The following is a 23,973-nucleotide window of genomic DNA, read 5'->3' on the forward strand; positions in this document are numbered from 1 at the left end:
GCCCATCAGCAAAAGCCCAGCATAAGAACTTCCATTTGCACAATGGGGCCTCGTTCTCCTTCCTCCCCACCAAAGAAAAAACCTGTGCTGGTGCTGCAGGAACCCGCCCCCCCCCCAAACATTTAGTTTGTACAAACTCGACATACACACTCACACACGACATACGCAATGTTTCTGTTATAAATTCATAGAAAATCAACCGTACATCGGATCTACACCGTTCCACTTTTATTTTGCTCCATGAAGGAAGGATTATCAAAGGGGGAAGGTTTGATACAGGGCAGCCATAATCCCTTGAGCGTACCAAGACGTACTCAGGAGCCCTACCCAGTTGGCATGCCAACCGTGATGGTCCCAGACAGAAGACCATCAAGGTCACAAAGAACTTGCATATGGGAGTGGATTCAGCATGGACTGAGACAAAGGACAATGACCAGCTGTTCCCTCTGGGGGCAGGATACTGCAAACTCCTCTTTGTCCTCTGGAAAGTACTCATGGGGAGGGGGAAAGGTGGAACCGGCCAGGTGACAAGACACTCAGGTTACCACCACAACTCCTCCCTCAACCCCTCCTTTTTGTGATGTGTCAATGATGCAATCATGATGTAGTTGTGATGTAGTTCTAGGGGTGTAGCTTGGGGGATTAGTAGCTAATAAAAGTTGGGGTCTTCTTTTGTTCAGGGCTTCCATCTTGTTTCACCTGGTGGCAAGTGGGAGTCCTGTCACGACAGTCTTCAATAAAGGCCAAGCCTACTGGCTGCTGTTTTGCTCTGGTATTCCTGGCTGGTCTCCTTGTTTTTTGTCCAAGGGAGCCCTCAGATTTCTCTGTTAACACTGGGGGAGCCTGCAAAACAGCACACAGTGCGGGAAGAGGGGGAATTGTTCCATCTGACAAGCCAAAATGCTTGCGCAAGTGGGATGTCCGTCGTAGTGTGACATTTAACTCCAGCCTGTGATCTTTCACAAAAAGGCAGAGTGTGGTGGAAACTTGGGGGGTGGCAATGCAACCTTGTTTTACTCAAGAGTAGACCCACTAACATTAATGAGCATGACTAAGTTAGGCTTCAGCTCGTGCTAAAGCAAAGCCAACATAATCCACTGAACTTTGCAGGAAAATCCAACAGGGAAAGGCAGAAACATGCTGGGAAGTGCATTAAATAATAATAATAATAAAATTACAGAGGGCACTGAGGCAAACGCGTAGCCCTTGACCCTTGGCGGTGGAATCTTGTGAGAGAGGAGAGGAGCAAAGCCTGATGGGGATTGTAGGTTTGGACACTGGGAGGAAACTTCTGAATTGTAAGGTAGTCTCGCACATAGTAGAATACTTTTCTAAGGAGAATGGAAATGTATCCTGCTTTGAAATGAGAGTAGGACTGAGGAACCCTTCTTAGCCCAAGAGATGATGATGATGATGATAATAATAATAATAATAATAATAATAATAATAATAAATAATTTATTATTTATACCCCACACCCGTCTGGCTGGGCTTCCCCAGCCACTCTGGGCGGCTTCCAACAAAATGTTAAAATACAGTAATGCATCAAACATTAAAACAGAGCTGCCTTCAGATGTCTTCTCTTTGACATCTGCTGGGAGGGCGTTCCACAGGGCGGGTGCCACTACCGAGAAGGCCCTCTGCCTGGTTGCCTGTAACTTGGTTTCTCGCAGCGAGGGAACCACCAAAAGGCCCTCAGCGCTGGACCTCAGTGTCCGGGTAGAACGATTAACTTTGGGAGGGCCCACATGACCATAGTAGTTGGGGTAAGTAACTTTCCCTCCCTGTTTCTTTGCGGCATTTCCGAGCCTGAGAGACGAGACTTACTAATACCCCTGATGTCTCACCATGTAGGTCTTTCCTCTTGCCAACTCTCCAATAGACTGTGGATTCCCCGTACTGCAGACTACTTTCCCCAAGCCTTGTCCCCTGAAGATAGCCAACGTGAACCTGAACGCGGGTATCAACTATTTATATGGGGGCGACTTTATCGTCCCTCATTCTGTGGATGAGCTGGTTGGGAGCGAGTCCGTCAAAGGTGAGTGTAAATGGGCCATGATGCTCTTTGTTTTTCTCTGGGTTAAGTCTCAGGTCTTCCACTTGGTTGGTTGAAGATGGCACAACAGGGTCCCCTAGTCCAGCATCCTGTTTTCGCACTGGATAACCAGAATTCTTCAAGAAGCATTCAGAAGCATTGCTGCCTCCAACTGTGGAGGCAGAGCAAAGCCATCAGGGCCTTCTCCTCCATGAATTTATAGGGACATGGGTGGCGCTCTGGTCTAAACCACTGAGCCTCTTGGGCTTGCTGATCAGAAGGTCGGCTGTTCGAATCCCATGACGGGGTGAACTCCCATTGCTCTGTCCCAGCTCCTGCCAACCTAGCAGTTTGAAAGCACACCAGTGCAAGTAGATAAATAGGTACCACTGCAGCAGGAAGGTAAACGGCATTTCCGTGCGCTCTGGTTTCCGTCACGGTTTTTCCATTGCACCAGTAGTGGTTTAGTCCTGCTAGCCACATGACCCAGAAAGCTGTCTGTGGACAAACTCCAGCTCCCTCTGCCTGAAAGCAAGATGAGGGCCGCAACCCCATAGCCGCCTTTGACTGGACTTAACCGTCCAGGGGTCATTTACATTTACCTTACCATAAATTTGTCTAATGCCCTTTTAAAGCCATCCCAGTTGGGGGCCATCCCAGCCTCCTGTGGGAGGGAGTTCTGCAGTTTTAAGGATGCGCTGCAGTGTCAAGGTCAAGCTGAGGTCCAGCACCAGGGACCAGTCCCGAGCCAAACATCATCTAAAGGCAGAATCGCCCAAAGAAGCAGCCTGGTTCAGTTAGCTGCCTGCAGCCTTGTTTTCCCTTTCATAACCTTGGCTCCTCTCGCTTGGTGTAAAACGGGGGTCGGCAAGGCTTACCGGGCATAGGCCAGATCACCCCCGCAGAGATCCTCCGTGGGCCGGGCCGGTGCAGCACAACAATGGAAATCGCATCTGCGCATGTCCGCGGCACCAGAAATCGCTTCTGTGCATGCCCAGACGCCAACAGAAGTGGTTTCCGGCACTGCGGACATGCGCAGATGCAATTTCTGGCATCTGGGCATGCACAGAAGTGATTTCCGGCGCCGCAGACATGTGCAGATGCGATTTCTGGCATCTGGGCATGCACAGAAGTGATTTCCGGCGCCGTGGACATGCACAGATGCTATTTCTGGCGTCTGGGCATGCGCAGAAGTGATTTCCAGCACTGCGGACATGTGCAGATGCGATTTCTGGCATCTGGTCATGTGCAGAAGTGATTTCCAGCGCTGCGGACATGCGCAGATGCGATTTCCGGCGCTGCAGACATGAACAGATGTGATTTCCAGCGTCTGGGCATGCGCAGAAGCGATTTCTGGAGCTGTGGAAGAGAGTCCCTGCACCCTGCCATGCCTTGCCAGTTTAGCACAATGCGCATGGACTCGCCAAGCTGGCGGCTCGGTTCAGGGGTAGCTCATGGGCCGGTTAAGCGACCCTCATGGGCCGCTTCCGGCCCATGGGCCTTAGGTTGCCGACCTCTGGTGTAAAACAATGGCGACCCTAAGTTTGAAAATTGCCAATTTTACAGTTCCGCTTTCGGGTAAGAAATCCAAGAACGCCGCACAGGGCGTGTGTAACCCTCGGAGCATCCATGCGGAGGTCGCCATCAGGCAAGTCAGAGCTGCCTCGGCCAACCTGCCAGCCCACGGGGCACCACAGAGCGGCCCCTCTGGAACCACGTAAACCTGCCACACCAGCTAGTAGAGTGCAGGTATGCGACTGGGCACACTGTCTTCCTCTTTCTCTTTCTCTTGGTGTGAGCTACGTTTTGCAGACTCCCTTATGTCACTCCTCTGGCTGAAAATAAAGGACCAAATGCAGAATACATGCATATTTTTCGCTCCATAAGACACACCAGATCATAAGACGCACCTAGTTTTTGGAGGAGGAAAACAAGAAAAAAAATATTCTGAATCTCAGAAGCCAAACAAGAGGGATCACTGCGCAGCGAAAGCAGCGATCCCTCTTGCTATTCTTGGTTCTGGGATAGCTGCACAGCCTGCATTCACTCCATAAGACGCACACACATTTCCCCTTACTTTTTAGGAGGGGAAAAAGTGAGTCTTATAGAGCAAAAAATTCGTTATATCAGCAGGGGAAGAAGACTTCTAAAGAGTCAAGGATAGCTCTCCATTTTTTGCCTGGGTTTTAGTGGTTTTATCCCACTGAAGTCCTCCTAAGTTAAGGTTGCCTAACCTGTGGCCAGGCGTGCCAACTTGAATAAAATATGGGGGGGGGGGTGACAGGTAAGCCACAGTCCACATAATCACAGGACCACAATCACATGCACACCATCTGAATGGCAATGCCCATCAACTTTGAGGGGGGCCAGCTCCCTCAAATATTTTATGGGGTGGGGGGCTAAATGGACCTCACTCCCATCAACCCCAGTCGGCCTGCTCAATGGTCGGGGTGATGGGGGCTGTAGTCAAGCCCTACTCTAAGGGCTTAGTGTCATGTGTGTGGTTCTTTTCCTCCTCTTTTAGGCTCACCACAACCCTGTGAGGTTTACCAACTAGCCAAAGGCTGCCCCAATGAACTCCATGGCTAAGTGCCGATTTGAAACTAGATCGGCCTGGCACTCTAACCACCAAATTGATCTGGCACTGTGTCAATTCCATATTTTTGCACTCGGATAATTTATACAAGATGTTAAAAGTGGTTCTAGGTTCCACCTTTTTCCCTCCATGCATGGTGTATTAGAAAACAGTTCTTGTCTGAAATAGGATAGGAATGAAGTTAATTCTTAGTTAATTCGGCCCTTGGCATCGTTGATTTTTGTTGTTGTTGTTAAGCTGTGTTGCTTAGATGGGAGAATAAAAATTGAATGGGTAGATGGCAAGAATGATCTTGTAGGCAATAAGCTCTGGAAACTTGGGACATAGTCTGTGATTCGTGATGGGGAAGAAATGTAGTTTTGTTTGAGTTTTAATGATAAATTATCTAATTTATCTCAAATAGATATGTGAACTCAAACAGCTATCCCTTGAAATTTGCATTTCTCCAGATTTTGTGATGGGAGTTCTCCAAGCAACCAGTATGTAAAAAATATATGAGGGGTAATTGCTCTGTATATTATATGTGCAGAATAGACAAAACTGCATACCCAAATGTGATTATTAGAAGTTTGCACTAAAATGCTGGTGAATTTTCACGAGGATTTCATTTTAAATCATTGATTGTTATGGAAATGTGAAAAACAGAGTTTAAGGTTAGGAAAATGAGAAACACAGGGAATCCAAAAAAGACAGATTTGCCTATTTATTTCTGTTGGAGGGTACATAATATAGCCATCTTCCATAAGCTAAAAGGTTTAGGTGGGTCTGGTCAGAGCCTAGTACACGCTGCCTTCAGTTACCCAAGATGTACCAAATAGTATGTACCAAATAAATAAAATCACCTGTTCATCACCTGTGTCACAGAAACTCCTGTAGCATCACTGTTTTGAATTAATATAACCCTTCTCATTTGACTTCCTTTCTTTTCCTTTCAGAAACGGTGCAGAAACGGATCAAACAAATTGTAAATAGCTGCAAGAGGAACGAACGCTAGTTTTGACACTGATTTACATTTGTATCCAGATGTTTGCTTTCCCAATTTGAGTTACACCCCAGGAGAATTTGCTCCATAATTTCACATTTTATATCTTCGATCAGAGACTGAAATGAATGAACTGATTTAAGTTTCTTAAGGTTGATGAAGCATGCCTGGGTTTTTTTTTCCCCCCAGATCCAGGACTGAGTAGGATACTCTGGATGAAATGGGACTCTTAGGCTCCAGTTAACATGTGACTATTGGTAGTGCAATCAGTTCTGCCCATAAAAAAACAACAACAACCAGAATGCAAAGCAGCCTTCGAGGGGGGACATTAACAGCTGGAAGAGTGGCAGGGAGAGGGGCTGCTTAACCCTCTCCCTTTCTTTTATTTGTCTGCTCAAAAGCGCCTCCCTCTCCCTCTTCCACCTGTGTCAGAAAATAACCAGCAGCAGACGGTGGCTGGATGGGAGTGGTGATGCTCGCCTGACCTCCTGACAGCTGCGTTGCTGCTGCTTACCCAGAGACAGAGAAGTCGCAGGAACGTCAGTGTGATGCAGATAGAGCAGCGAAGCTAATCCTGTGCTCCTGCTGGTGTGTTTGCACTGAGCCAACCTCCCTGGTGCTTGACCCTTCTCTGTCCCGATAAGCAGCAGTGACTCTGTGGTCAGGAGGTCAGGTGAGCGCTACCTCTGCACCACGCTTCCCCCTACTGGAAACTATATTTTCTCCCCTATATTTTCGCTCCCCGGAAAAACATTGAGGAGACGGGCAAACAACAGGAAGGAAAACAGATTTAACAGCTCCTCTGACACTTTCACTCCTCTGCCCAGGCTGATTTGGACTTTATACCTTTATGAAAACAACCACACAATTGACCTCCACGTGTAGTTTTAGCCTCAGCACTGTTGTACTGCAAATCAGGGGTGTGCCTTAGCTATCAGTGGAAAAGATGAGGCTCCATGGGAGCCCATGTTTATTCCAGATTTAATACATAACTGTTGACGGATTGCGGATGGATAACCGTACTAGCATTCGTCCCCTTAACCTGACCTTATGGTGTTGCTCCATTTTAATTAGACTTGGGGTTGAGTACAAGATGTAACTGTTACGGTCGCATAAGGGTATTCTGATGGAAGCATTGTTGGCAGGGGCAGCTTTGGAGAAAAGATAATAGCAAGGAATAAATTGAAGTTGACATCCATTCCTAAAATACGTCGGCTCAGGATATGGAATTCATATGGGAGACTGTCCTTGTAACAAGTGATGAATGAAAATAATATAATCGGAGAGCAGAAAATGTGAGTTGGTGATTATAGAGTTGGAAGGGACCCCAAGGGTCTAATAATAATAATAATAATAATAATAATAATAATAAATTTATTTATATCCTACCTGTTTGGCTGGGTTTCCCCAGACACTCTGAGCGGCTCCCAACAGAATTAATGAAAATAATAATATAAAAGTGATAAAACATCAGACATTAAAAGCGTCCCTAAACAGGGCTGCCTTCTAAGTCCAACCCCCAGCAATGCAGGAATCTTTTGCCCAATGTGGGGCTCAAACCCACAACTCTGAGATTAAGAGTCTCATGTTCTGCCAACTGAGCTCCAAACAACTTACCCCAAACACTTTTAACCCTCTGGCATTCTGCAAAAGAAAAACAAGAAGTGCTCTTCCAGTGAAACGGAAGAAAGGTGTTCCTTGCATATATGTTTTTTGGGGGGGGGATCAGGTGTGGTAGTCCTCACAAGGGGGGCACAGCATGGCAACAGAGTGGAACCATAGAAGCTGGCAAATTTTGGGGTTGCCACATTGGAAATGGCACTGGCACATAGTAGGAGAGTGGATGGAATGTGCATGGCCATCTGAAATAGGGGGGCAGGTTGAAGAGCCCCGTTTTGTGGCCATTAACCAGCTGACCCTCTGTCTTCGGGGTAGGGAACCTGCAGCCCTCCAGATTATAGACTCCATCTCACATCAGCCCCAGCCAGCATGGCCCAGTGGTCAGGGATGATGGGAATTTTGGTCCAGCGATATCAGGAGAAGAGAGCAATGGTTGCCTTTCCCTGCACTACCCAACTGCTGATGGGCTAGAGGTTGCGTTGGGTTCTTTGGAGCTGCTGGCCCTTGATAGGCTAAGGGTGCTGAGTGTTGAGGTGCTCTTTTAAAAGGAAACGTCGGTAGAGCATCCTTGAGGGAGCAAACCAACTAGCCAAGCCGCCAGCCTTCTGATTGGCAAGTCCTAGGCTCTGTGGTTTAACCCACAGTGCTGCCCATGTCCCTTAAGGCTGACATACAGACATCTTTAATAAAATTATGACAAAAATGATTATGGCAGAATCATTCTGCCTTCTGCGTCCTGTTAAGCCTAAAATGAAGGCACTTCTCCACTGCAGTTTATTGCTGTCTCTGTGCTGACAACAATTGCTTTATTTTTTTTGCAGCATTCATGTGACATTATCCTCATCAAAATGCCATCTCATATTCCCACCCTACCCCGTGTTTTAATCTGGATTTACTGTTTTTGTGAGGGTGGGTTGTTGTTTTTTTCTTGTTGTTGTACAAAATGGATTTCCCACCAAAACTGTGAATTCCGATTAAATACGGAAATAATATGGGATGACATTTTGAGGAGGGCGCCTTCATTTGGGCAGTGCAATAAAATTCTCATGCACATGAAAATGCAAGTCTGTGATAAAACTGCTGTGTGGAGCACCCCTAAAGATCAAAATTGTGAGCACCCCCCAACTTTAATAAGTAAGTGCCAAATGTCAGCAGCTTTTTGATTCCTTCTAATCTTGGAGAAGACAAAATAAGCCTACCGTAATAATTTCTAATTTGGAAAGAATATGTATCAAATCATACATTTTTTTAAAAAATTGTTGCACCGTTCAAATGGAGAATGCTGTTAGTAGTCTTTTAAAAGTGTGAAGGTTTGCACACTTTTTCTCGAAGGTATTAAATATGAAGGGAAGCGGGTGGCACTGTGGGTTAAACCACAGAGCCTAGGACTTGCCGATCAGAAGGTTGGCGGTTTGAATCCCCACGACAGGGTGAGCTCCCGTTGCTCGGTCCCAGCTCCTGCCAGCCTAGCGGTTCGAAAGCACGTCAAAGTGCAAGTAGATCAATAGGTACCGCTCCGGCGGGAAGGTAAATGGTGTTTCCGTGCGCTGCCCTGGTTCGCCAGAAGCGCCTTAGGCCACATGACCCGGAAGCTGTATGCCAGCTCCCTTGGCCAATAAAGCGAGATGAGCACTGCAACCCCAGAGTCGTCCGCGACTGGACCTAATGGTCAGGGGTCCCTTTACCTTTACCTTCCTTGCAGAGATTATTTTCTACTAGAGCCCTGAATGCCATCTATAGGTTTGATCTTCATTGCCTGAAATAAGGGAGAAATTATTATACCCAAAGTCGATAGACGGGGGAAAGCCCTTCTGACTTGGAGAGATAATGCTTAAATAAGACCTTTTGGTAGACTGTTGTTCAAGGAAGCCTACTAACCAGGGGAAAACAAAAATGTGTTTTTGTGTGCAAAAACACCCAACCGTTTATGCCACACATACAGTACCCTCTGGTCCCATGATTATAGTTGACGAGGAGTTCTTGCACAACAAACTCCCTGTCCCAAAAGGTCAGACTTCTCCCAGCAAGAAAAACTCTTATGTCTGGAGCTTTAAATCCTAGGATTTTAGAATGTAGTAATACGATTGGCTGATAGAGCCTTCCAATCTGGCTACAGAAGGGAAGTTTGAACTAGCCTATCAGGTGTGACTTAGGGTATGGATACAGGATATATAGCCTGGGCCTGGGGGGGGGGGGGAGACTCACCCACACAGAGACACACCTGATGACTGGCTTTTTTTAATACAACTGAAATAAACGCCATGAAACTGATGGCTCTATTCTATATTTCAATGAGAAAATATATTTCAATGAGAAAATGCACAGAAAAAGTGTAGGATAACCAGGGCTTTTTTCCCCAGCCAGAACTCAGTTCCGGTACCTCTCAGGTGGGCGCCCTTATGAGAGAATGAGGGAGGTGTTCATGGTGAGTTCTGGCACCTCTTTTTCCAGAAAAAAATAGCACAGGGTAATAATAATAATAATAATAATAATAATAATAATAATTTATACCCCGCCCATCTGGCTGGGTTTCCCCAGCCACTCTGGGCGGCTTCCAGCCAAATATTAAAAACAATACAGCGTCAGACATTAGAAACTTCCCTAAACAGGGCCACCTTCAGTTGTCTTTTAAAAGTAAAATATTTGTTTATTGCCTTGACATTGGCTGGGAGGGCGTTCCACTGGGCAGGCAGCACTACCAAGAAGGCCCTCTGCCTGGTTTCCTGTAACCTCACTTCTCGCAGCGAGGGAACCACCAGAAGGCCCTCGGCACTGGACCTCAGTGTCTGGGCTGAACGATTGGGATGGAGACGCTCCTTCAGGTATACAGGACCGAGGCCGTTTAGGGCTTTAAAGGTCAGCACCAACACTTTGAACTGTGCTCGGAAACATACTGGGAGCCAATGAAGATCTTTCAGGACCGGTGTTATATGGTCTCGGCGGCCACTCCGTCACCAGTCTTGCTGCCACATTCTGGATTAACTGCAGTTTCCAAATCACCTTCAAAGGTAGCCCCATGTAGAGCGCATTGCAGTAGTCCAAGCTGGAGATAACTAGAGCATGCACCACTCTGCAGCATCACCTAACCTCCCCGCACAGAAATCAGAATGAATCCTCATCAAGTAGCCCGTATTGTCTACCCTCCCTGCTAACCATTCGGGATGAACGTTCAATAAACAAGTCATACCAAAGTGCCTTCAGAGTGGAACAAGATGCTGACCACAAGGAGAAGATGTGGTCGCCAACCTTGGTTCAGAGATACCAAATAACTGCGGGAGGGAATTGGCAGGGAGGTGGTGGACATCCCGTGCTGGCTAAGTCTCTCCTGGACTCTGAAATCAGAAGTCGAGTAGAGGGGGGTAGGTGCATCTGCGGGAAAAGAATCAACGGCTGCGGGAGGGGTTAAGCACCTACGCCGCTGGCACAATTCTTCCCCGCAAGTCCCTACCTCTGCATTCACACTTGAGCATTGCTTCGTTGTTGTTTTTCCCATTTCCAGAAAGTATGGACTTGGAACGAAGCGATGTCTACAGATACAATGTGACAGGGAAGAACATACAGGGGGGAATACTTCCTCCGTGAATTCCTGATCAAGCCCAGATGATGTGGTTTTTGTGTGTGTGAAGCTCTGTTTGCCTGTTCCAGTTCTGGTTCTCTGCTTTCAGCTCTTGTTTCAAATCCTCTTGCTGTTTGGGGTCTGCTTTCTCATTTTAAGTCCTATTTATTATTTTTCCCCAAGTATATATATTTTTTTTAAAAAGAAGATAATAATTACATGGTGTGTGTGGCTGTTGAAATGCCTCCCTCTTCAGAAATTCGAATGGCGTATGTACTTTTTCAGAAAAGAGTACGGTTTGTTTTTCATGGCGGCACAAATGAAAGCTCATCTATCCAAACTTTCCGGATACAGTGCAGTGCATTTGTGTGTGAGAAACACACACACACAAACCTCTTCCTCCCAGTCTTCAAAAACCAGTAGGATGATGTCTGCTGGCATCAATCCTTTGTTTCCTCTTGGATAAAGGGAGAGAAGGACAGCAAAACCTGTAACCTCATTTACACGCCTGTGTCCTGCTGCAAACCTTTCAGAATGTACCGATTTTGCGGAGTTTTCAGAAGCCTTGGCCTATAAAAAGGCTGTACCTTTCGCCCAGTCTTTAATTCTTCTAAATGGATGTTTCTCTCCCAGCCATTTCAGATCCCCGTTGCTTCCTTGAAACATTATTTGCATAAAAGGAATTGAATAATTTATAGAGAAGCAGACACTTGGGTGTAGCTCGGTCGAGATTTGCCCATAATCACGCCGTGCCTGACACATGGCTCATAGCTTGTTTAATGGGATGGAAGCTGACGGGTTTGTCTTGTACCGCTGCTATAGAACTCATAGCTTTCAAATGACCTCAGTGTACTTAGCTACTTTGCTTGTTGATCTCACTGCTCTTTTCCCTTCCATTAATGGGAGAAACTCTTAAAGGCAAATGCCCCACTTTTCTACATTCCCTCAAATAATAAAGACAGTTTTGGCTTGGAAGATATTTCATGCATTCTATTTAAAAAGAAAAAGAAAATATTACAGAAGAACTTTAACAGGGGAGTTGGAATGCTTCAATTTGTAAAACCCAGGGTCTTAAATGCTTAATTAATTTGTTTTGGTTGGTTGGAAGTTCCCTTCTCCTCTCCCCCTTTGCTGAAAGAAAGTTGTCCTAATATCCAATTTACAAAAACCAACTCATGGATTTTAGTTATTTCAGCTTTGCAATGCTCTTCCTGGTCAGACCGATTTTTTTTCAGATGCAGCCGTGAAAAGCAAATCTTTTTCCGTAAAGCATCATTCTAATAAAGCCCTAGAAATTCTGTTTCAGTCAACTTTGTCACAGCTGAGCAAGTGCGTTGAGGATGACCTGCTGTTTTGTGCTAAAAACCTTCCAGAAGAAAAATTCTGTATGTTTGTTTTCGTTTCCCTTAAACTACAAACAGTAAAAAAATATTGAGATGATTTTAGCCACATACCTAAATCTGTCATTCAATTGAACATGCAGTCCTTTATCGTTTACCCGAGAGCAAGCCCCAGTGAACCCAATGGGACTCACTATTGAATGGTGAGTACAGGAGACCATCTTGGTTGTGAGTCCTGGAAGACCTGCTCCCAGCCTTGCACACCTTTTTCCACCTGGCCTGGGAGGGCAGGGTCCGGACTGACTCCAGCTACAAAAGCTGAGCTGGCTATTTGTTTTATTTTAAGCATTTCTGTAAATATTGAAAGAAGGTACATGTTTCTCTGCAAAAGCTGGGAGGGGTGGTGGAAGGGAAACAGATCCCCACCCCTAGTCAGAAATTGTAATTTGGAAAATTAATGTTTGCAATCAATAAGCCCTAGAGTAGCAGGCAAGGTGGCTAATGGCCGCTTTGAATCCCTTAACCCAAAAGTTCCCTTTGCCATTTTAGTTCCTAGCCTATTTTCATTTATTCTGTTGCTTAGTAGCCTACTCTTCAATCCAAGAGACTTCACAGTGTGTCTATGAAAAATAAAACCACAAATTGATTAAAACATTAGTCATACTCTTGAGTAGACCCAGTGAAATTGATGGACATGAATAAGTTAGGTTCAGTCATTTCAGTGGTTCTACTTTGAGTAGAACTTGGTTAGACACAACCCAGAACTTTCAGAGAGGTAGCTATGCTGGTCTGGTGCACCACCAGCAACAAAAAATATTTTGGAAACTAAAAAATAATAATTGTGCCATCGATTTCCAAGCAGTCTACAAGGGCAGCCCCATGTAAAATGCAGTTTAGAGTCATTTGCACAACATGGATATCTGGGGAGACGCTGGTACACCCAGGAGTCTGTTATGCAAACCTCTGTCTTGTTAAGCCTCAACCCTGCAGAAACAACCTTACATGCATTGCCAATGGCTTGTTTGTGTTTGTAATAGGTAGAAGGTAAAGGACCCCTGGATGGCTAAGTCCATTCAAAGGCAACTATGGGGTGCAGTGCTCATCTCGCTTCAGCCTGAGGAAGCCAGCAATTGTCCACACAGAGAACTTTCCGGGTCATGTGGCCGGCATGACTAAACCGCTTCTGGCAGAACGGAGCACCAGGACGGAAACCACAGTGCATGGAAACACAGTGTACCTTCCTGCCACTGCGGTACCTATTTATCTGCTCACACCAGTGTGCTTTCAACTTGCTAGGTTGGCAGGAGCTAGGACAGAACAAACAGGAGCTCACGCTGTCTTAGGGATTTGAACTGCCAATCTTCCGATCGGCAAGCCCAAGAGGCTCAGTGGTTTAGACCACAGGACCACCTGCATCCCTGTTGGTAATAATGCAAGCGCACTGTGCTGATGCACAGCTGTAATAATAATAATAATAATAATAATAATAATAATAATAAATTTATATATACCCCGCCCATCTGGCTGGGCTTCCCCAGCCACTCTGGGCGGCTTCCAACAAAATATTAAAATACCATAATGCATCAAACATTAAAAGCTTCCCTAAACAGGGCTGCCTTCAGATGTCTTCTAAGAGTCTAGTAGTTGTTCTCTTTGACATCTGGTGGGAGGGCGTTCCACAGGGCGGGTGCCACTACCGAGAAGGCCCTCTGCCTGGTTCCCTGTAACTTGGCTTTTCACAGTGAGGGAACCTCCAGAAGGCCCTCAGCACTGGACCTCAGGGTCCGGATAGAAAGATGGGGGTGGAGATGCTCCTTCAGATATACTGGACTGAGGCCGTTTAGGGCTTTAAAGGCCAGCAATGACATTTGCGCCTACTTGTCACCATTGCTGCCATGGCAGCTATGCAAACCCTACAGCAGAAGACACGCCAGTAATGAGCCTGTTGTTATTTGCACAGTCTTCAGCGAATTTGATGGAGTCAGAGACATGGGAGCCTGGCTTATACCAGGTCAGACCAAGCTGTCCACCTAGCCCCAGTATTCTGGCTGGCAGAAGCTTTCGAGGGTCTCAGGCAGAGAAGGAGTTTTGCCATCACTTGCTATGGAGATGCTGTCAATGGAAGCCAGGTCTTCTGCTGTGGCCTGCCTCTACCATCTGAGCTCTAGTCCCACCCCTGAAAGAATGGACATTTCCCAGAATCCAAGGGTGGCTAGTTCCATTTCACCACCTGCGGTGAAACAGGAGAGTGCTGCCCTACACGAGTCCCCTTGGCACCTCCACCAAAGCCTTGCTTACCGGGGTTGCTCAGCTTCTGGTGAGATTGTGCAAGAGCCTGTCGGAGCTTCCATACGACTGAGCTGTAATGGCTCTCCTCCGCGTCGTATCTTCGGAATCCATCTAGGCTCTCCTCCGACGGTGATTAACGACCTAAGCCTTTAATGAGACTTCAGGCACGCTCCCCATTACGCAGAGTACCCAAACAGCAGCAGAAGAGCCAGAAATATCTGCTACATTGTTACTTTTATTTCTAACTACACAGGACAGAAAATAATATGCGTCTGCTCTCTGTGAGAGACAGGAAACAACAGGAACAAAGAAACAGGAAACCAGTAACTTCCACATCCATCTCCCGTCTCCCGTGAGACTTCCAACAGTCTGGAATGTCAACAGAGTCTTGTGACTCCAAAAACTGCACAGTGGCATAACAGAAATCTAACATCCTCTCCCTTTCCGTGAACACCACTGGGCAGTGTGTCAGTACAATCTCAGTACAAACCCAATTTCTGCACATAGGTACAGTGTTGAGCCCTGAGAATTCACATGCAGGCCTCCAGAGCTCTCACACAACCTTTCCTGAGACCCCAGTTTGTGAGGAAGAGTGCTTTGCTTATCAGGGTGTTGGGAAGGTCGCATGAGGGTTCTCGCAAGATCTCGCCAGAAGCCGCCGCAACTTTTCATCGCTTTTAGGAAGGTGGAGGTGCCCACAGGGGTGACCCTTGGATTCCGTTGCCCGAGGTGATGGCTTCAGTCTGCCTCATGGACAGGACCAGGGCTTTTTTCTAACAGGAACTCAGGGGAACTCAGTTCCGGCACATCTCAGGTGGACGCCATTGCCATTCTAAGAGAATGGGGGAGCTGTTCATGGTGAGTTCCGGCACCTCTTTTTCTAGAAAATAGCACTGGACGGGATTGCCATCCCAGAATCTCTGGGTAACCAACCCTGCACAAGGACTTCTGCTTGTGCAATGGGGGCTCTCCTCCATCGCCTCCCAGTGCAAATGGCTCTTGGGGGTCAGGGGTCGGGAGAAACCCCAGATCAGGAAGTGGAGGGATGGAGGGAATCATTCCTTCTGGCAAGATGCAACAAATGTGAATTTATTATTTCAGTCACAGACCAGTTCCAGCCCACATACAATATCAAGGAAGTCATAAAACACGATAGGGATACATTTGAATTTGCAATTAGGTATAACAGGGACACTACAGATATAGCAACAGTTTAAAAATATATAAATTAAAACTTAGTCACTAACATATAATCTAAAATTATCATTTAAGGCCCAGCTGAAACGTCAACTTCCACGCTCTGCAACTTCTTCTATAGCGTAAGTGTAATTTGCTTTTTTAGTAAGGGAAGCGCTCTCTAATCTTAACAGACCACAGACACATGCCAAGGCCTGTTGGATTATTTCCAGGTCAGGCTACTGAGCTTCAAGGCTGAGTTGGGGATTTGAAACAGGTTTCCCTGAGCCAAACCCAATGCTATGACCACTGACACTACACTGAAGGCCTTGCATTTTCTGTCTGAGAGAAGTGTTGCCACCTCCCTGAAGAACAGGGAAAGGGGGCCAACACCAAAAAGGCCCACCCAGCTACCCACCTAACCTCACCTAGCCTCTGATGCAGTCCCTTGTTTTGCAGACAGAGCCAGGTCAGTTTTCTTCATGAACTAGCTGCCATTTTCAATTTAATCATTCATCCGTTGGAAGCACTTGCATGCTTTTAAGCTCTGCATAATCCCTCCTGATATTTTCCTCCTTTTGCAGCAAGAGGCATTTTTCCATATGCCGGGTAGAGATTTCCATTACAAATCTCTCCGCTGACCAGAATTAGCTTCCTCCTCTCTTGTGTCAGATGGTTTACAAATGGATTTTCCTCTTCTTCAGCGATCCCATATCTGGAGCACCAAAAAGCATGGGTTGCCTTGAGCATTAAGGAGGAAAGACACCGTCAGGGTTTTCTGTTTCCTAGCTTCACAAATGCATAATTATTTATTGCCAATTTCTCTTGAGGACCCATTTGATTGAAAATGCAGGAGAAATTCAATTCAGTTTGCATTTAAAGATGAATCTCCGCGATTCACACTTTCCAAAGCAATATGTGAAACTGCCACATTTTGATAGGCACAATTCTCTGAATTTTGCAATGCCGTTCTCCAGCCAGGTAATGTGTACAAAAACACATAATGTGCCTATAAAAACCCACAGATCATTGAAAATAACATACCAAAATGCCTTCTATTTGGGTTAGTGTGTGTTGGGAGAAATTGTGTGCAAAAATAGCTTTACAGTCATACCTCGGGTTAAATGTGCTTCAGGTTGAGCATTTTCAGGTTACGCTCCGCGGCGACCCAGAAGTAATGGAATGTGTTACTTCCGGGTTTTGCCGCTCGTGCATGCGCAGATGCTCAAAATGACGCCACACGTATGAGCAGACACGGCGAATTGCGACCCGCGCAGACGTGCAGATGCGGGTTGCGTTCCCTTCAGGATGCAAACAGGGCTCCAGAACGGATCCCGTTCGCATCCAGAGGTACCACTGTATTAGGCGAAATTCTCACTGGAGTGCTGATGAATCGTCAAGAGAACTTTTTAAGAAAACAAATAAATTGCGCATTGATGTGAAAATGTGAAGAAGCAAACTTATGACTGGAAAAATGAGAAACTGACATTGCTGTTTCCTCCATCCCTGGCAAAAGCCAAGTGTGCATTCCTAAAGCAGCTGATTCATAGAATTGTAGAGTTGGAAGGGACCCTGAGGGTCATCTATTCCAACCCGCTGCAATGCAGGAATCTCAGCTAAAGCATCCATGACAGATGGCCACCCAACCTCTGCTTGGAAACCTCCAAGGAAGGAGAGTCCACCACCTTCCAAGGGAGACCGTTCCACTGTCAAACAGCTCTTACTGTCAGAATGTTTTTCCAAATGTTTAGTTGGAATCTCCTTTCTTGTAACTTGAGGCCATGGGTTCGAGTCCTACCCTCCAGAGCAGGAGAAAACAAGCATGCTCCCTCCTCCATGTGACAGCCCTTGAGCTATTTGACGATGGCTCTCATATCTCCTCTCAGCCTCCTCTTTTCCAGGCTAAGCACACCCAGCTCCTTCAACCGCTCCTCATAAGGCTTGACTCACACCACAGTTTCTCAGGCATTCTAATATTTTTATTTTTAATCATTTTATATTTTTAAAGAACATTACTGCATTTAAACTCGATGGAGGAAAACTAGTTTTAAGCATGTAACAGCCCACATAAATTAAGAAATCTACAAGACGATTACAATCACATGTATTTGTTTCAATTTATGGTACAGGCTGACGTTTAATATCTGATGCTGAGGATGCATTTTTTTAAGGGCAAGAGGAAAAGAGAAAGTGCTAGCACTTGCCGGTAAAAATATCTAAAGCGCTCATCAAGAAATCCCCCAAATGTGAGGATTTATTTGCTATGTTTATATCCCACTTCTTAACCAAAACCGACTGCCAAACAAGCTACCATTTTAAATGGTACAAAAATGTAGTCTTATCTAAGAACCTGAGTATATAAGTCAACCCTACCAAAAAGTACAGATAAAGGATAAATTCAATTCAGTTCATATTTAAAGGCAAAACCAGCCTCATTTTTTACTTTACAATACAATAAGCAAACTGAATCTCAGTCATACTTCGAAACTTGCACTTCTCCAAATTTTGCAAATTTCTCTATCCAAGTGGTGTATGTACTAGAGTAAAATATGCATAACAATGCATGATTCACAAATGTACAAAAAATGGGAAATTGCACACAAATGTCTATATTAAGAGAAATTTGCACTGAAATGCTGATTAATTTTTACAAATGTGGAATGTGGAGAGCTGAACAATGAGAAAAACACACCCTTGCGAAAAAGGCAAAAGCAATATCGTTCTCTTTTCCACAGGAAAGGGCACGTTCCATAGTGCTGGTGGGGTAAAATATCCAAAATAAACAATTTCAGACATTTCCTTATAACTTTGTGACTTCTATAATAACTTATCAGCCACAGTCCATACAGCAAAGTAACAATTCTTACTGTAACAAATGTAAGCCAAAACCACAGTCCACTAATATATTTAGTATGTGCTAAATTACTTCCCATTACACAATTTCCTCCAGATGGAAATATTTTGCTTTTAAGAGAAAATATTAGCTAAAATTCAAATACCTGATAATTGTATGTTGCTCTTGTTTCAAAACTTACCTTGATGATAAGACAAGGGTAATATTTAAATACTGAATACATGTTTTTATTAAATGCCACAGGGTGTTTTTTGTGTGTGTGTGTGTGTGTGTGTGTGTGTGTGTTTTAAAGAAACAATACAAGTATTTGTTCTGGCTGTCCCCCACCTCCTCACCAAGCTGATCTGTTTTTATTTAAAGAAACTTGCTGAGTGCCCCCCAATTTTTCACATTTCCGAAAATGATGTTTTCACACCCAGTTTTCCAATTTGTGCGAGAAAAAGGAGAGTGCATAAACACCTATCAATGGCGTTGTTAAGTTCCCGATTCTTTCAGATTTCTTCCCACCAATTTGTCTGAAAAACAGGTATTTGCAAACACGGGTAGCCTCATTTCTTCGGGTCCTTTCATTTTTCATGAAGTGTTTTCAAAAGACTTCAATCAGCCTTAATGGTGCATTTTTAGTTAAGGAAACAAAATGGGAGAGAAGTCAATTTAAGCTCCCTGATGAACAAGTGTCTGGAGAAGGGGAGGGGGAGAGAGAGAGAAAGAGAGAGGGATAAATGGGTTTAGAAAACGCAGCCAAGACAAGTAATACGCTGTTGAGCAGAGCACTCAGGGAAGCAGAGATACAATGGAAAGAGTAAAATACTGCAGAGGCTTTTTAAACTACTGACAATTGGAACAATAGGCTGGGCCGAGACATCTGTGTTAAACTGTGAGGAGGAAGGTGAAAAGGAAGCTGGGGACTATAAAAAGAGGCTCAAAACATCAGAATGAAGGGCCTTCAAGCAGGAGCCAAATGAATGCGCAGGGTGGCTGGCGAGGCTAGAAATCAAAATTGGCATAGTTTGCGGTTTAATTCACTTTGGAAGGGATTGTCTCCTTTCTTTTTTAAAAAAGAGAGAGAGATCCTAACCAGCATTATTTCGAATGGCTTCCTTTATCCCTTCCCTGGAATAAATAACCCAATTTTTATGGCCCCCTGTTTTCCACCTGCGGAGCTTTAAAAACCCTGGGATTATTAGGCAATGCTGCTTCCGCAGAAATGAAATCTCTCGGCTGCATAAGCGGCGTGCTCGGCGTTGCCAGCAGGGGGGTTGCGACAGGGGCGCTGCAGGCAAAGGACACGATCCGGCAAGGAGGCCTCCTGCACCAGTTTGTTTCCGAAAGGGCTGTGCAGGAGATGTTTCGCCCGGACTGTGCTCCAGAGTAAGCCGTCTTCTCCCTTGTGAGCACAATTCCCTTTGCGACCCAGAACTTTGCAAGCCTTCGTTGTGTGACTCCTCCACGAGAGACGCAACACGAGAACAGGGCTTTTCTGTAGTGGCTCCCTGTCTGTGGAACACTCTCCCCGGGCCTTCATTATACACCTTTAGGCACCAGGCAAACACTTTCCTCTTTAACCAGGCCTTTGGCTGACTGACATCCCGTGCCCTTTTAATATTTGCTGGGGTGGTGGTGGTATGTGTTACTGGGTTGGTTTTGTTTTTATTACGTATGTTGTGTTTGTGATTTTATGCTGTAACCGTCCTGAGACATGTGGGAATAGGGTGGTCTACAAATTTAATCAATAATAATAATCAATCATAATAGCAACTGTGGTCTAGAGATGCGACCCTTTTGTATGGATTCCTCTGTTGAGAGAAAGGATCAACACCTTCTAGCACCAGGGCCTTCCCAGTGGTGGCTTTCCTCTGATGGAGACCTTATTAATCTGCCCCCTTGCTGTTTTAAATATATGTGCACTGTTTGTTCATGTGTGAAGGGTGTCTGTGTCGACGGCAAAATAAAACCTCTCGACTTTTTGGTGTTGCAATATAATCCCACTGTGCCCCTCTTGTGAGCATTGCTGTGTGGGACTGAACTGGACACAAGACCCAGTGAGACTTCCCTAGACTTCTTTGCAATAATTCTAAGACCACTTTTGTGCTTTTATTCCCCCTTCTCCTGTTTACAGTCCCTTATTAATTCAGCAAGGTTTTTTTTTACACTATTCTAATGATGGTTGAATGTTACATTTTTGATGTAGGTTGCTTATTTTAAAGTTATGTTTTATTATCACATTTTTGTACTGCATTGATTGTTATAAGACGTACATTCCTTGTTTCTGCAGCTTGCAAACCGCCTTGAGTATTGTAAAATAGAAAGACGGTATACAAATTAAAAGTGATGGTGATGATGATAATGCTTAATCAAAATAATGGGTAGTATCCAATTCAAGTGTCACGTCAGTGCAAGGATTTCGGCTCATGCCTAAATCCTCTCGCCCTTCTTTGCATGTGTCCCATGCTCTGGAGGGTTGGGGAAACCCCCTAGAACAGACTTAGGGGCATCGCAGGGGGAGGGGGAGTGGAACCGGGGGGTTTTTTCAGCTGGAAAAAAAATGGTGCTCAGGTGGGTGCCATTGCCATTCTAAGAGAATGAGGGGGGGCGGTTCGCAACACCTCTTTTTCTTGAAAAATAGGACTGTGGGACCCTCCATTGTGCAAATGTAAATCCTTGCACTGACGGGACACGTTAGCTGGATACCTATCCAACACCTCTAAGCAGTTATGTAATAGTGTATCCCTGTTTTTTAAAAAATACTATTTTAACAGGTTTAAAAAACAGCAGACAAATTATCAAAATACAGATAAAATCGACAGTTTCATAGCAATAAAATTACATGTCTCCAGTAGGCTTGCTTAAACAAAAAGCTGCCCTTCTGATACAAAAAGAAAGAGAAAAGGAACATGCAGAGAGACTCACTCTTCAGTCATGAACAGGGCCAAGTAAAATTTGGTTGCCCCGCAAAGCGTCTAGTTCGCCCCTTGGAAAGCAAGCCAGCAGAACCTCCTATTCTGCGCTGCCTTTTAAGCTGCCAGGTTGAGGCTCTAAACGCATCACAGGGAAGGACGGGGTAGAATCTCGATTCAGGCTGTATTTGAAGGTGAGCCTACCTAACTAATATGCAATTTCTTATACAGTATGTGAACTGAACAATGTGCACTTTTCCAAATCTTGCAGTCCATCCCCCAGCCAAGTTCTGTGTACAGAGGTACATGTAATAGGGCAAAACACATGGGTGAAAATGCATTTATTAGTGAAAATAATATACAAGACTGCATTATATTAGGGAGAATTGCTTCGCAGAAATGTGCATATGTGGCAATATTGTATGCCGTGTATATTGAGAGAAATTCACACTAAAATGGCAGATTTTCATGATGAGGACTTTGAGTGGGGGGGAATCAGCAAATGGAAATGTGGAGAGCTGAACTCTAGATTGGAAAAATTAGATGCAGAGGGAAACCAAAATTGGCAGGTTGACCCATCTTTAGTCAGCATATTGGTTTTTAACCTGTTTCAATGTTTTTCCCAGTTGATGTTGGCTTTCCAAACTGATGGTTAGTTAGCTAGATTCCATTTATGAATTGCTTCCCGCCGAATATCTCACAGGAAAATTAAAATTAACAGGGGGGGCATTTCGAAAGAAAAATCCGTGCGGGGGAAAAAAATCCCATACATAAAAGCCACTCTATAAATATAGAACCAATTAAAAACAACTCCACACGTAATGACAATTTTGTACGGGGTGGGCATTTCAAATCCAATGCAGATGCAAATTAGGATAAGAATCTCCCTTTAAAAGGCTTATATTATGCTTGCAACGTGCTGCTCTGGGAATTGGTAAGGACAAAAAGTGCCATGAATAGAAATAATGATAAATAATAAGTAATAAACATCTTTCCACTATAGTTAGTTGCTGTTTCGTGAGCCGATTTTAAAATTTCAATACGGCTTTTATTGCATGGTTTATATAAATATTTATAGAAATAAACAGAACAGTTCTGTGTTGTGCCTCGACAACTGGGTGTATTAGCTGAACAGAAGCTCTTCTTGCTTACAGCTCACTGCAATTCTTTTCAAAGTCCACCTGACACTCAAAGCCCAGCCCTGATCGCTGCTGCAGGGCCAAGATTTCCTAAAGTACACTGGCAGAGAAGAGCCTTAAAACCCACCAACGCAGCCCTCATTATTCTTTCAGGAGCCATGTCGGCGAGATGAGGAATTAAAAGCGAAAATCACTGTAACTCCAAAAGAACATCTGACTCGCAGAGCTACAGAAGGCATATTTTCTCTCTCCCTCCCTCTCTTGATCCTCTGCGTGATCCGTAAAGGAGGATTCCATCCCCCCCCAAAAAACAATTAATTTGGTTGCCCAAAACCTTCTTAAATCTAAGGAGATTTAAAGGAGCGGGAGGGGGGTGAGCAGAGAAATAAAATAAAACCTCTCATCCTCTTGGGGTCTTTGTGGGCAACCTGATTGCAAGATAATTCCATCGTACGACGGTTATACGGACTGCTATGTGGTACATAATTGGACTGTTAAGACAAATGGAAAGACCCAAGCAATCGCCCCAAAACCTCTTTGCATTAATTCTGCTGCCATCGTGGTGCCTTTAATGTCTTCCCTCATTACTTTCTCTTCAAGAAAGAACCAAAAAACACCTTATGTATATGTAATTATTTGGATGGGTGGGAGGAGGGTTGTTCCTTCATTTTAACACCAAGGTATTTTGCTAAGCTTGGAGATGAGAAATGTAGACTACATATACAACCCGTTGCTGGGGGAAATTTCTGGATGCCGTAGGAAGACAATTAAGGTGACCTCTTGCCTTTGTGTCTAGGCGCTGAGAAACATATGGTGATACAGTGGTACCTTGGGTTACAGACGCTTCAGGTTACAGACTCCGCTAACCCAGAAATAATACCTCAGGTTAAGAACTTTGCTTCAGGATGAGAACAGAAATGGTGCAGCGGCGGCAGCGGGAGGCCCCATTAGCTAAAGTGGGACCTCAGGTTAAGAACAGTTTCAGGTTAAGAACGGACCTCCAGAACAAATTAAGTTCTTAACCCGAGGTACCACTGTACACTGAAACAGAAGGGTCCGGTGACTTCTGTTTCAGTGTATCTGAAGAAGTGTGCATGCACACAAAAGCTCATACCAATGACAAACTTAGTTGGTCTCTAAGGTGCTACTGGAAGGAATTTTTTCCCCCCGACCCCTGGATGGTTAAGTCCAGTCAAAGGCGACTATGGGGTTTTGGCGCTCATCTTGCTTTCAGGCCGAGGGAGCCAGCATTCGTCCACAGACAGCTTTCCCGGTCATGTGGCCAGCAGGACTAAATCGCTTCTGGCGCAAGGGAACAATGTGATGGAAACCAGAGCGCACGGAAACACCATTTACCTTCCCGCCACAGCGGTACCTATTTATCTACTTGCACTGGTGTGCTTTCGAACTGCTAGGTTGGCAGGAGCTGGGACAGAGCAACGGGCGCTCACCCCGTCATGGGGATTTGAACCGCCGACCTTCCGAACGG

General features: G+C 45.0%; 1 protein-coding gene across 2 annotated transcripts in view; it reads left to right on the forward strand.

Annotated features, from left to right (window-relative positions):
* Window positions 1-5,764, forward strand: part of LRRC9 (leucine rich repeat containing 9) — a 71,590-nt gene extending 65,826 nt beyond the window's left edge. For both annotated transcript variants that reach the window (XM_081006079.1, XM_081006080.1), the window contains 3 exons: window positions 1,855-2,038; window positions 3,602-3,784; window positions 5,567-5,764. In XM_081006079.1, the coding sequence (XP_080862205.1) occupies window positions 1,855-2,038; window positions 3,602-3,756 (339 nt within the window). In that variant the 3' untranslated portion in view covers window positions 3,757-3,784; window positions 5,567-5,764. The remainder of the gene's footprint in view (window positions 1-1,854; window positions 2,039-3,601; window positions 3,785-5,566) is intronic.
* Window positions 5,765-23,973: the final 18,209 nt, after the last annotated feature.

Source organism: Podarcis pityusensis, assembly GCF_964106645.2.
Source record: "Podarcis pityusensis genome assembly, chromosome: 1".
Lineage (NCBI taxonomy): Eukaryota > Metazoa > Chordata > Lepidosauria > Squamata > Lacertidae > Podarcis > Podarcis pityusensis.